Source organism: Saccopteryx leptura, chromosome 4 (assembly GCF_036850995.1).
Source record: "Saccopteryx leptura isolate mSacLep1 chromosome 4, mSacLep1_pri_phased_curated, whole genome shotgun sequence".
NCBI lineage: Eukaryota > Metazoa > Chordata > Mammalia > Chiroptera > Emballonuridae > Saccopteryx > Saccopteryx leptura.
In genome coordinates, this window is record NC_089506.1 from 104559745 (window position 1) to 104574095 (window position 14351).

The 14351-nt window shown below is 39.0% G+C and overlaps 1 protein-coding gene across 4 annotated transcripts in view; it reads left to right on the forward strand.

Annotated features, from left to right (window-relative positions):
- FNDC3A (fibronectin type III domain containing 3A) overlaps positions 1–14351 on the forward strand; it is a 168725-nt gene that overhangs the window by 89577 nt on the left and 64797 nt on the right. For all 4 annotated transcript variants that reach the window (XM_066380887.1, XM_066380890.1, XM_066380889.1 and 1 more), the window contains one exon: positions 592–668. In XM_066380887.1, coding sequence (XP_066236984.1) covers positions 592–668 — 77 coding nt within the window. The remainder of the gene's footprint in view (positions 1–591; positions 669–14351) is intronic.

Sequence of the window (14351 nt, forward strand, 5' to 3'; positions counted from 1 at the left end):
TTGTTCTCACACATAACTTACACATTATGTAAGAGGTTTAACCCTAACAAAGCCAGTTCCAAATCCCTAACTAGTCTTCCTTTTATTGTTTTTACCTCTTGACTTTTTCCTGATTTTTCCTATTGCTTTTCAAAATTTTGCCTTTTGTATCTTTCATTGATTTTATATGCAAAATTTGGTTTTATTTTCCTCTAGGTCAGTGTTTATAATTTGCATAATAATAAGAACCACATGAACTATTTGTAAAATAAATACACTGATTCAAGACATCACCACCCCCATCTCCTGTAAGCATACTAAATAAAAATCTCTAGAGGAGCCTGAAAATCTGTATTTTTAAAAGCTTCCCAGGTAACTTGCAATCACCATGCGAATTTGAGAAACACAAGGGTAATCGATCAGTGTGCTTTGTAAGATAAACTTTTATATTTTATAACATTTGAATCATCTGAATTTCTTTTTGTAGTTATATAATCTCTGCTAGTTTCAATATTTAGTTTAGATGAAGTATTCAAGTATAATTCAAATTGTTTTCAACTCTAGCTTGCTGCATAAGCCTGGATTAATACATCATTTCTGTGTTGCATTCAGGTCCTGCTCAGGTTCCAATGATGTCACCAAATGGTTCTGTGCCTCCTATTTACGTGCCTCCTGGATATGCCCCACAGGTATATTTTTATGTTATTTTTCTCTTATACCTATATAACAGTGATCATAATGTCTCGTTAATTTTGATTTAAAAAAATACAGTTTTAGTCCTGGAGCTTACCCGGTACTAGTATATTTTTGGTAAATCTGTTTCAAGTATTTTAGTACATTTATTGTATTTAGAAAGAAGGAAAAACAAAATTGGCAGCACTCACCATTTGGATGTTGAATTATAATAACAAGTTAATTCTAGAGTTTTATTCTCTGAATATGTGAATAATGTAAATACTCTCTTAAGGTTTAACAGTGCCTACACTAACATTTTTTTAAATCAATTTTTGTTTAGAAGTAACCTAAGATAATGCTTCCAACCTTATTCATGCAGTGGCTCACAGTTGCCTGTAATAACCATGGTAAATCAAAGAGAATTGAGACCTATAGACCTGAACTAAGGAGATCAGTATCACCACACAACTGTATGCCTTTCCTGCTCACCAGTTGAAAAGCTCTGACAAAGAGTCAAGTATAGCTAACTTATTTGCACAGGCAAACTGAATTAAATTATAAGATCTGCAGATGTTCAGTATCTCCTGCTGGTTAGATTCTGTGTAGTCTATACTCATTGTCTCAAATCCTTTTGGAAGTATCCAGTTTCTTTTCCTTCCAGTAAATTTACACTTGAAATTTTCTTCAGGCCTCTCTTACTTCCTCCTTGATTATGCCAGGATATTGATGGGATATTGTGGTGGATTCATTGCCTACTCTATGAAACTACATGAATGATAGTAAAAAAAAAAAAGGCCATACTGGTAGGAAGACTTGGAAGTAGTAAGCAAATTAGAGTCACAAAAGCTGGGTGTGTGTCTTATTTTAAACCCTGGGTGGCCGCATGGTATTGGACAAATCAACTTCTTTAAGTCTCAGTGTCCTCACTGTAAGGTGAAATAACATATTTAAAAGTACTTTGTATGCTTTTCAGAAAAGTATTCTGCTACTGTCTCTACTTTATTTAAACACACTGATCCTTAATTTATTTTAGTATGTATTCTGTCTGTATTACCCTGCTAAATCTGCTCTGATATGTCCTAACCCCAAAGGAATTTTTTCTAGCCTGATCCTCTTTGACCTCTAAACATTTGACATCACTAATATGAAGTACGTCAGGTTTCCTTGACATAGTGCTGTCCTGATTGTTTCTACTTCTCTGGTTGCTTCTTTGCAGGCCTTTCTCCCTTTACATAAAACCATACTTGGGTTTTTTTCTCTCTGGCATAGGTTCAGTTCAACAAACATGTATTGAATAGCATCGTGTGCCAAATTCTGTCTTGGATACTAGTGACAGAAAGATGATTAAGACAAATAATTTCAGTGCAATAATAGGGTATCCTGTTCTCTCAGCTAACAGTACCTTTTATTTTTATGGCAAAATCTTATTCTTCTCATTCATGACTACCTAGAAGTAGCTTTTCTTGAACCTTTCCAGGTATTTCTCCTTTTGGGTTCTTATGGCACATTGTGTAGATCCCTCCTTCAGTGAATGAATCACACTGTTTATAAATTCTCTTTCCTGAGATTATGAATTCTTACAGGTCCCCTATTCAACAGTGTTCAGCAAAATCTATTGAGTATTCTTAAAGGCCAGGCACTCTTCTAGATGCTTGGGATATATCCACAAATAAAAGATGCAAAGACCTCTGTCCCTCTGTAGTTTAAATTATTGTGAGGAGAAGCAAGAAGTAAGCATAATAAATGGGTAAGTTATAGAATGTGTGGGGTGGGGAGTGGTAGGGGCAGGAAAAGAAAGAAGATAGAGCTGGTTACATTTTTAAAATAGCGTGGTCAGTGTGGTCAGACTTGATCTTATTGGACAGAGGACTTTTGAACCAAGTCTCGAAAGACAGACGAAAGTTGGCCATGCATTTACTTGGGGGAAGAGAATTCTGGGAACAGAAAGAGCCAGTACAGGTGGCCTAAGACAGTGGTCCCCAACCTTTTTTGGGCCATAGACCAGTTTAATGTCAGAAAATATTTTTACGGACCGGCCTTTAGGGTGGGACAGATAAATGCACAAAATAAAATTATGCGACCGGTGTAAAAACTGTGGTATTTTTAAATATAATTGTCGAACTTAGGAGACAAGAGTCAAGAGTGAGTCTTAGGTGGATGTAACAGAGGGAATCTGGTCATTTTTTAAAAATAAAACATCATTCAGACTTAAATATAAATAAAACGGAAATAATGTAAGTTATTTATTCTTTCTCTGCGGACCGGTACCAAATGGCCCACGAACCAGTACTGGTCCACGGCCCGGGGGTTGGGGACCACTGGCCTAAGATAAAACCACATGTGGGAATGGCAAAGAGGCCATTGTGGCTAGACTGAGTCCTCAAGCAGAAAATAGTAAGTAATGGGGTCAGAGAGGTGACAGGACCAGATTTTTTAGCACTCTTATTCATCTTTATTTCCTCAATGCTGAGTACAGTACTTGTTATATAATAGGGTTTCAATAAATACTTATAAGTCAATCAAATAATCATCCAAGTAGAGGTTCTATATCTTTAGGCCAAGAGCCACTAAAATAATCTTCCTATATTATGTTGATCTTTTCACTTCTGTTATCATAAAGAGCCTTTAGTTGGCTTGTTCACACAGGGAAGTCTTGATTCCTTACATATAAGGCCTTACAAAGCTGTCCTTGTTGGCCGTTGTACCCTTTTCTTCATATATCTAATGACATATCCCTTTCACATCTCACTTGATGTTTTTTTTTCCTCCATAGTTTTATTAATGCTGTTATCTAGGGCATGTTATTCATTCCCTCATTTCTGCCTTTTGAAATTCTACCCATCCTTGAAGACCTAAGTCAAGTTATTCAAACCACTCTTTGTTATGTATTATGTATATTACATACAGGGAACTTAAAATCCCATAAGAGAAAACAGTATCTATTTTAAGTTCCTTGAGGATTGGAGGTACTTTTTAATTATTTTTGTTCTGTGGTAACTAGAATATAGTAGATGTTTTTTAAATACGGTATTTGTCAAGTAAGTGAATGAGCTTTAATAACAATCTTACTGGATGGATTATGTGAGTCTAGTGGCTACTATTATCAATCTTAATTTAAGATTATCTGTAGGAACTGTATCATTTTCCATCTCACAGAGTAATAATCCAAAGACAAAAATCTAGTTTCATGATGTATCGCCAGTAGCCATGGCCAGCATCAGAGCCGCCTGGCCCATGCAGGTTAGCATTTGATTTGGACAGGCGGTAATGAAACAGTGGAGCCAAGAACTGGTGGACCATCAGCTTTAATCCTAGCTTGCATCCCGGCGGGCAAGAAATACATACAGTGGGAAAACACTTACCTTTCCATTCAGGGCTCCCAAAGCCACTGACTTATCCGAGTTTCCTAGAATCAAAGCTTTCTAGCTCACTAGCCTCATTCACTTCTGTTCCCCATTTCCTTCTCTCTACACAAACTCTTCACAAACTGGCTTCTCCTTCAGCACTCCGCCATCTTGGCTGTTTCTCTCCTCCACGTGGCCTTTCTCTGCTCTCTTGCATGGGCTTCTCTGCCCCATTTTGTAGTATAGAAATCAAAACCTTTAATCCAATATACAAACAAGGAAGTCCTCTGATACAAAGTCACTTATCTGAGGCATAAATGAGATTCCTCATAAGCAGGAGTCCCCAAACTTTTTACACAGGGGGCCAGTTCACTGTCCCTCAGACCACTGGAGGGCCAGACTATAAAAAAAAACTATGAACAAATCCCTATGCACACTGCACATATCTTATTTTAAAGTAAAAAAACAAAACGGGAACAAATATAACATTTAAAATAAAGAACAAGTAAATTTAAATCAACAAACTGACCAGTATTTCAATGGGAACTATGCTCCTCTCACTGACCACCAATGAAAGAGATGCCCCTTCCGGAAGTGCGGTGGGGGCCGGATAAATGGCCTCAGGGGGCCGCATGTGGCCCGCGGGCCGTAGTTTGGGGACCCCTGCTCATAAGAGTGCACCACCCCCTATCATGCAACAGTCAAGGGTGTGGGGAAAAGCTTAGTTTTAAAACTAAGCCTTAAGCTATAATGACTTTGCCAGTCCACAGCCTGTCTCTCACACCCAATGCAAACTATGAGCTAGCAAACATATATCATATTTACAAACTTATGTGACCAACACATGATTATTGAAATAATTTAAGTACCACTATGTAAGAATGGATTCTAGCATTTTGACATCTCTGTGAAAACACAATTCCTGATGGTATAAAATACTTATTAAGATCCAGGTTCTTGCACAGATGAGTACTTGATAGTTGTCCAAAACCTGACATGTAAGCAAACATAACTATAGCAAATTTAGAAACTAGGAGTTGAACCAAATATCGAGACACACATATACAATAATAAACTATAACCTGTATGTGGCTCAGCAGGAACTCAGTAGCACATATATTAACCCTATAAACAGCTGTCATTTGTAGTCTCCTTTCAGGCTTTTATGCACTGATCTCTCTTCATGGCACCAGCTTAAATCACCTTCATCCTTTGCATTATGTGTTTCTGTTGTTGAAGGCCAGTGACCTAAGGAGGGTCAAATGATATTTTTTGCTGTATCATCATGTGATTCAGTACATACTAATGGGATTCAGAAAATTTATGTATCTTAAAAAGTTTGGTTAGGCAAGGAAGGACAACAAAAATAAAAATCTGGTGTTGGGACTTTTTAGCTCTATCACTGAGGAAATAATGTGGCATACATAAACCTAAGAGCATTTTGGGCAGAAAAATGAAAAGGCCAAAAGATAGCTGGATCTTAATTTAAGATTAAGATTTATAAAACATGAAGAAATCATGATTTATCTAGGATGTATCAACCTACAAATGTATGATGTTTATACTAATGGCATGTACCTGTTAAGTTTAGAACCACTTTAGATACGAGCTTGTTATTAACTCATACATATATTTTAGCTTCATTTTTGAGAATAACATTAGACAGTCAGGGTGTCATACCTTGGGAGTAAGTGGTTCTATTTTTCTTTTTTTTTCCTTTTTTGTATTTTTCTGAGAAGCAAGGAGGCAGACAGACTCCTGCATGTGCCTCTGACCAGGATCCACCCAGCATGCCCACCAGGGGCCGATGCTCCATTGTAACCGGAGCCATTCTAGCACCTGAGGCAGAGGCCATGGAGCTATCCTCAGTGACCAGGCCAACTTTGCTCCAATGGAGCCTTGGCTGTGGGAGGGGAAGGAGAGAAAGAGAAAGGAGAGGGGCAAGGGTGGAAAAGGAGATGGGCACTTCTCCTATGTGCCCTGGCCGGGAATTGAACCTGAGACTTCCACACACCAGGCCGACACTCTACTGCTGAGCCAGCCGGCCAGGGCTGGTTCTATTTTTCTTATTTGCAATTTACACAGGCCTGCTATTAATTGCTGGTTGTGATATTTATTCATCCTTTGCATTCTTAAGAGTTCTACAGTGTTGTTTATTTTATAGTCTTTGCACCTTATAGCTTTGATACTGTAGCATTCCACTCAACATTAATTGGAATAGTGAGACTTAATTTTTTAATTATACAAATAATTTTTATTATTGAATCAGAAAAATAGATCATTTTAAAAAATTATTATTTAAAAATTGTTTTGTTCACCATGACACTAGATAAGATACTATTCAATGTGATAGGAAGACCTAAAGCTAATTAAAATGATGATATGCATAAAGCAAAATGAAATTGTTCCAGAAGCTTAAAGGAATATTAACTTTGCAAACAGGCAATTTAAAATATATTTAGTGATAAAGAACAAATATAGTTGTGTATTTTAAACTATGTTTCTTATTATTATGTAGAAAAACTTGAGAAATATATCAAAGGATAGAAAGAAAAAATTACATTAAATATCCAGAAATACTTTGGGTAAATATTTAGTATATTTTCTGTTAGCCATTTTTCTAATTACAAACATAATTTTATAAGAAACTTTAATGAGTCTTATTATGGTAATTTAATAAATAAGAAAGGGAAGTTTGTGAGAGTTTGACATACTGCATAGAGGCAGAAGTGTGTGCCAGTGAACTAAGATATCAAATGGGGAAGATACAAAAACTATAAAACTCAAACACAAAGTAATTAATGATAGAAAGCAAAAGGTGACAGCAGTTCAAAGGGACTTAATTTACTGTCAAATAATACTAATAGGCACTACAAGCATAACTTGTTATCTCAACACTTGGTATTTTAGTAAGAACGGAATGACTTACTCAAAAAAAGAATATAGACAACCTGAATGGGACTCCTGAAAGGCAACATCAAAAGTTCTCTCCTTCTGCCTTTCTTGTAATGGTCTCCTGTTTTTGTGGACTGTGGGTTGCTGTGGTGATGAATGGGTACCTAACATGGAGGGGATTGTAGATCTCATAATGCAGGGAAAGGGCCTGTATCAACTCAGGAAAAGTTTCAGATTACAGTTTTGAGCTGGGCTTGGCCTTTATGTCAGCATGCAGCAATGAGGCCAGTAAATTTTCCAGAGATTCTGTATACTGGTTTGATCTATCTTCTCTGTCTTTCCTGGGGAAAACAGCCAAAAAGACAGGCAGCATGATAATCTGGAAGGTAGGGGGATTTAGAGGTTTAGGTGAGGATGAAGTTATAGTTAGAGCTAGAGAGAAAGTTAGTGGTCACTTACTAACATATGTGTGTGTTTAAATACATAAAATAAATATCTGATGAATGAATGATCAGAAATACTGGTATTATAGAATAGCTTGAAGTAGGAATAGTTTTGCATTCATGGTGAGGCCATAGAGTAGAGGGTAAGAAAAATTTGTAAGAATTGAAGAAGGCACAGAATGCTGTTAGCATGGTGTTGTAAGAGGGGAAAGAAATACATTATTCTAGTAGAAGTAGCAGAATACATTTATTTCTGTTCATATTATTTACTCAACAAAAATTGAGCATATGCTGAATGTAATACACCAGCAAGTGGGGAGAAAATGGTAAATAAAAGATATTTATCATGGACTGTATATTATGGTGGAGAAGGCACAGTATAAAATGTCAGTAAACACAAACTCCTTTTTCTGCAGCCCCTCTCAATATGTCTATATTCAACAAAAGAAAGAAAACGGCTTTGCCTAATTAGAAATTTGTGGTAGCACCTGACCAGGCGGTGATGCAGTGGATGTGGATAGAGCATTGGACTAGTACTGTGATGGTGAACCTTTTTATAAAAACCACCCACTTTTGCAGTGCTGGTCAACCTGGTTCCTCCCACCCACTAGTGAACATTCCAGATTTCATGGTGGGCCAATCACTGCGCCATTTGGTTGCTCCGCTACAGCCAGGCACTGAGGATAGTTCGATTGATTTGAGCATCCACCCAGACAGGAGTTGTCAGTGGGTCCCGATTGGGGCACAAGGAGAAATCTGTCTCACTATCTCCCCTCTTCTCTTCTCACTTAAAAGGAAAAGAAATTATGTGGCATATGTGGTTAGGTAGACTATGCTATAATTGTCCCATTTGATTTATATTTCATTGTCTTTGTTTTAATTTTTATTTACATAAACTAATTTGGATTCTTCTTTTTTCCTTTTCACAACTTGTTGATTTTATTTTAATCATCACCAGTAGTGCACCCCGTTATGGGAAAAATTCAGTGTCTACCTGGTTGGCCATTTCTCAGCAGCTGGAGACTTAGCAGGTAGTTTTGAGGTCTCCAGCCTCACACTAAAGTTACCACTTCATGGTTACTTGAAGTGGTTGAGCTAGAGCTCTCCATACTCACTTAGTCCTAGTCTGGCTCTTTTTCTCCCCTCCCCCCACCCCAAATATCTTAGTTTTTTTGTCATTTTTAATTGTGATAAAATACATATAACAAAAAATTTACCATAACCATTTTATATGTACAGTTCAGTGACATTAATAAGTACATTTACACTGTTGTACTATCACTACCATCTTTTCATCTTACAAAACAAACTGTACCTGTTAAATAATAACTCCCCATTCTCCCTTCCCCAAAGTTTGTCTTTGTTTTTTAAGTGTTCTTTTTTAGCAGAAAAAAATGGTTTTAATTTCATAAGCAAGATAGCTTATGAAATTTTTTCCTTTTTCTCTAGTGAGATCTCACTTGTGTTGTGAAATTTTAAAAAAGAGGTGGGGAAAAAACTAGAAGACCAAGTACTTGTGGATTCTATGCGCATAAATTGGAAGAGAACATAGAATTGAAGCCAAATTGCCTGAGTTCAAATACTAGCTCCACTACTTACTGTGTAACCTTAGCAAGTTATTTAACATTTCTATGCTTCAGATAACCTATCTAAAAAATAGAGATGATAATACTGATTGTAGCATTGTTATGAGTATTAAATACTTCTAGTTAATACACATCTCTAGAGGAACTTTCAGTTAAGTTATAGACTAAGACATATGCATTTAGAAAATTAACAAATACTACACTGTTATGCCTAACAATTGACACAGAACAAATGCAGTGGAAGTGATAGGAGAGAGACATGACTGAGATTGTGGTGTTCAGGGAAGGGTTCATGGAGAGCAATCAGAAGAAACCATCTAGGCTCCTGTAAAGCCAGAAGCTAAGGCCAGGGCCACTAGCACAGCAGCCCGGCCCATGCAGGTTCGCATTGGATTCGGACAGTCGGTAAAGAAACAGCGGAGCCAAAAACTGATGGGCCATTTTCCCTAATTCTAGCTTGCACCCCGGCGGGCAAGTAGAAAATACACACTGGGCTCCAAAACCCAATCACATTCAGTGCTCACAAAGCCACCGACTTATCCGAGTTTCCTAGAATCAAAGGTTTCTAGCTCACCAGCCTTATTCTCCTCAGTTCCCCATCTCCTTCCTTATCCCAGATACAAACTCTGTACAAACTGGCATCTCACTCAGCACTCCACCATCTTGGCTGCTTTTCCTGGCCTCCTCCACGTGGCTGCCTTCCGCTGCTGGCTCTACTTTCTCTGCTCTCTCATGCTAACCTCAGGAACCAAGAGACCAAACTCTCATTCCGTCCCCATTTTATAGTGTAGAAATCCAAACCCTTAATCCAATATACAAAACAGGGAAGTCTCTAATACAAAGTCATCCTCTGAGGCATGATAGGATTGTACCGCCCTACATCAAAAAGGGTAGGAAAGGCTTAATCCCAAAACCAAGCCCCAGGCTAAAGGATTCTGCCTGCCTTTAGCCCACCCCAACACACATTAATATCACCTGGGCGACGGCCTCCTCCTGTTATCTTTAACAAAGTGAGCATGTTGGGCAGATAAAATGTATTATGCTCACTTTGTTAAAGATGGCGCCACTGCCCACGTGGAGGCCATTGCCCAGGTGATATTAATGTGTGTCTCTGTGGATCGTTGCAGCCTGGGGCTTGGTTTTGGGATTAAGCCTTTCCCACCCTTTTTGATGTGGGGTGGTACAATCCAATCATGCCTCAGAGAAGTGACTCTACTAGAGACTTCCCTATTTTGTATATTGGATTAGAGGTTGTGAAGCTACAGTATAAAATGGAGGCAGAACGGGACTTGGCTCTTTGGTTCCTGAGATTATCTTCAGCAGAGAGAATAGAGCCAGCAGCGGGAGGAGGCCACGTGGAGAAGGCCAGGAAAAGCAGCCAAGATGGCGGAGTGCTGAGTGAGATGCCAGTTTGTACAGAGTTTGTATCTGGGATAAGGAAGGAGATGGGGAACTGAGGAGAATAAGGCTGGTGAGCTAGAAACCTTTGATTCTAGGAAACTCGGATAAATCAGTAGCTTTGTGAGCACTGAATGTGACTGGGTTTTGGAGCCCAGTGTGTATTTTTACTTGCCCGCCGGGTGCAAGCTAGATTAAAGACTATGGCCCACCAGTTTTTGGCTCCATGGTTTCTTTACCGACTGTCCGAATCCAATGCGAACCTGTATGGTCCAGGCTGCTTTGATAGTGGCAGCTGTGGCTCCTGGCTTTACAGAGCATAATACATTTTATCTGCCCAACAGCTCCTAGTCCCACATCTCTGTAAGCATCTGGATTTATATGCTCTGCTTGTCATCTTGAGACATACATTCTTCTGTCTAGACCCAGTGTGCCCCTGGGGTCCTGGATCCCTCCCCTTTTGTTTGCTCAAGGACATTTCGCTAGCATTTTTCTTCTCTCCCTTCTATATCATCAGTTTATTTTCTGATGGATCATTTTTATTAGTCTGTCAGCATGTTGTAATTGTTCCAATAACAACAAATTAAAAAAATTTTTGACTGTATTACTACCAACCACTACCCTATTTTTATCTTTCCCCCTGTAGGAAAACTTCCCAAAATTGTGCTATTAGCTCTTTAATTTTCCTCCCCACTATCTCTCTTAAACCCATTCCAATCACACTTTGCCCCTATGATTACACCAAAACTGTTCTCATTAAGGTCACAGTGACTTTCACATTGCCAGAGTCAGTGGTCAGGTATTCTTCATCTTAGCCTGTCAGCATTATTTGACAAAGTTGATCTTTTATCCTTGATAGACATCTCCACACTCCACACTCTTAGATTTCTTCCTACCTTACTTGGTTGTCCTTTCCCAGTCTTACTGGAACTGTAAACTACTATATCTAACTGCCTACTTGAACTCTCCATTTAGATGTTTCATAGACTTAACCAAGCTCTTGAAAACCTCACATCCCAAATCTTTCCCCCAAATAACTTACTCTACCCTACAGCCTTCCCCATCACAGTTTATGAAAGGCCATCCTTTTATAACCTCTTTTCTCACTTTTCCAATGGAATCATCAGCTAATCTTATTGTTTTACCTTTATATACTGCTCACAAAAATTAGGGAATATTTCAAAAGGAGTATGAGGCTATAAATATCCCCTAATTTTGGTGAGCAGTGTACATATGCAAATTATGAACCACTTCTCACAATCTTCATTGCTTCCACCCAGTCTAAGCCATCACCATCTTGTCTAGATTTCAACAGTAGTTTCCTGAACAGTTTTCCTGATTTTGCCTTTGCTCTATGGTCTAGTCTCAATTCAACAGCCAGAGTAATCCTATTAAATGTAAGATTATATCAGGATTTCTCGACCTTGGCACTAAAGACATTGTAGTCTTGATAATTTTTCTTGTAGGGAGTTGTTTATAGGTTATTTAGCAGCATCCCTGTAAAGCCAACAGGCAGGGCAAGGGCCACCATCAGAGCAGCCCGGCCCATGCAGGTTCGCATTGGATTCGGACAGTCGGTAAAGAAACAACGGAGCCAAAAACTGGTGGGCCATAGTCTTTAATCCTAGCTTGCACCCGGCAGGCAAGTAAAAACACACACTGGGCTCCAAAACCCACTCACATTCAGTGCTCACAAAGCCACTGACTTATCCGAGTTTCCTAGAATCAAAGGTTTCTAGCTCACCGGCCTTATTCTCCTCAGTTCACCATCTCCTTCCAGCTCCCAGATACAAACTCTGCCCAAACTGGCTTCTCTCTCAGCACTCTGCCATCTTGGCTGCTTCTCCTGGTCTACTCCACGTGGCCTTTCTCTGCTCTCCTCTGCTCTCTTATGCTAATCTCAGGAACCAAGAGTCCAAGCTCCCACTTGTCCCCATTTTATAGTGTAGCAATCCAAACTCTTAATCCAATATACAATACAGGGAAGTCTCTAATACAAAGTCACTTCTCCGAGGCATGATTGGATTGTACCGCCCTACATCAAAAAGGGTGGGAAAGGCTTAATCCCAAAACCAAGCCCCAGGCTACAAGGATTCTCAACACACATTAATATCACCTGGGCTACGGCCTCACGTGGGCAGCGTAATCTTTAACAAAGTGAGCATAATACATTTTATCTGCCCAACAATCCCTAACCTTTGGCCTCTACCCATTAGCTAACAATAGTACTCACTCCCCCCACCCCCACATTATGACAACCGAAAATACCTCTAGATCAGGGGTCTCAAACTCGCGGCCTGCGGGCCGCATGTGGCCCGGCGAACAATTTTGTGCGGCCCGCAGACTAATCCATGAAGTTCAAAATATTTTGGATAAAATTAAGTAAGCCTAGGGGCCTACTTGTATTTTTCATTTCTCTAGCATCCTAGCTAGATATTAGCTTAGTTAACAGCAGTTGTGATGCGAACTACAGTTTCTGGTCGTTTTGTGACACTGAGTAAACTGCATGTACGATTGTGCTTGTTGTACTGATTTTTTTTTTGTTTTCAACTGCAGTGAGAAAAGTGTTGCGTAACAGTTGCCTTTTGTAGACCTAGTGCGGCCCGCCGAACGGCTGTAATCTTGCTCTGCGGCCCACATGCTGAGTTGAGTTTGAGACCCCTGCTCTAGATACTGCCAAATGTCTAAGGGGCAAAATCACCTTTGGCTGGGAGCCACTGGCTTATATCACTCTTATGCCAAAAAACTCTGGGGTTCCCATTCCACTGAGAGTAAATACTGAAGTTTTAAGTCCTTAATAGCCAGTACAGCCCTACCTGAGTTGGCCACCCCTCACCCCCTAATCTCTTTGACCTCAACTATTTCTGTCCTCCTTTATGCTGTCCTTCCTCCTCTTTTATGCTAATCCAGGCACTTTTACTTTAGGGGCTTTATTCTAACTCTTCCCTCTACCCAGAACACTTCAAAATTTCTGTATGGCTAATTCCTTCAGTTTCTTCAAGTCTGTGCTCAAATTTCATTTTGCCAGTAAAGGCCTATTTTGAACACTATTTTATTCTATAACCTGTCCCCCTCCCGCAATACTTTTAATGCACTCTTACCTGCTGTTTTCTTCTATACTATTTTATCACCTTGCAGCATAAATAATTCACTTTCGTTGTTCTGTTTGCCCCTGTGGGTCTGAGCCCCCACAAAAACATCACTTAAACTTTTTCTCTCCTAAATTACCAGTCTTTGTTTTATTCAAAAACAAATATTTTTTTAAATGAGTGGGGATGGTAAAGTTAGAAATAGACTTGGAAGGATAGATAAGATCCATGTGGTTATTGATTAAGGGGAAGCAAAAGTTAAGAGGAAAAGGTACAAAAATGTTTAAGTCAGTATGAAAATAGGTTTTTTAATATACCAGCCTACCTAGAATTAAGGTTCAGGTAGGTAGAAGAAAGACACAGCTAGTAAGGTAGGTTGGAACCAGGTTGAATGCCAGGTTAAAGATTATGGACTTGAATCCTATTGGAAATGGGATCATTTGAGATTTGTGAGTTAGAGAGTTGATAAAGGTAATAAATGGTATATTGTGACAGACCCTATGGTTTGGCCACTCAGAATTCATTCTAAACTTCTTCTGATGCTCTTTTCTGTAGGTTAGAGACTGAAAAGCTATAAAAAGTTTCCAGATTCTCTTCAGCTAGGGTGGACGATTTTGTGTCTGCCAATTATATGCACTTGTTTGAGGGTTGAATCCAGAACTAAATTAAGTAAGGGAAAATGTGGGATATGAGGCATCCAGTTTGCTGGAAGCAAGGCGTTGCAGTTCCAGAGCTTCTGTATAAAAAACAGTGAATTCATTTAGTCTTCTAGACCTGTGTTACAGACAAGTTATCTCACACTCCAACAGGTAAGGATGGTTTAACAGACTATTTAATCACAACTATCTTTCTAAACCTGTAATTTGCTTTTAATGAAGGCTTGTCTGTACCCAAGAGTGTTTTCTGATATATCTACCAAGCACATATGTTTTTATATAAAAT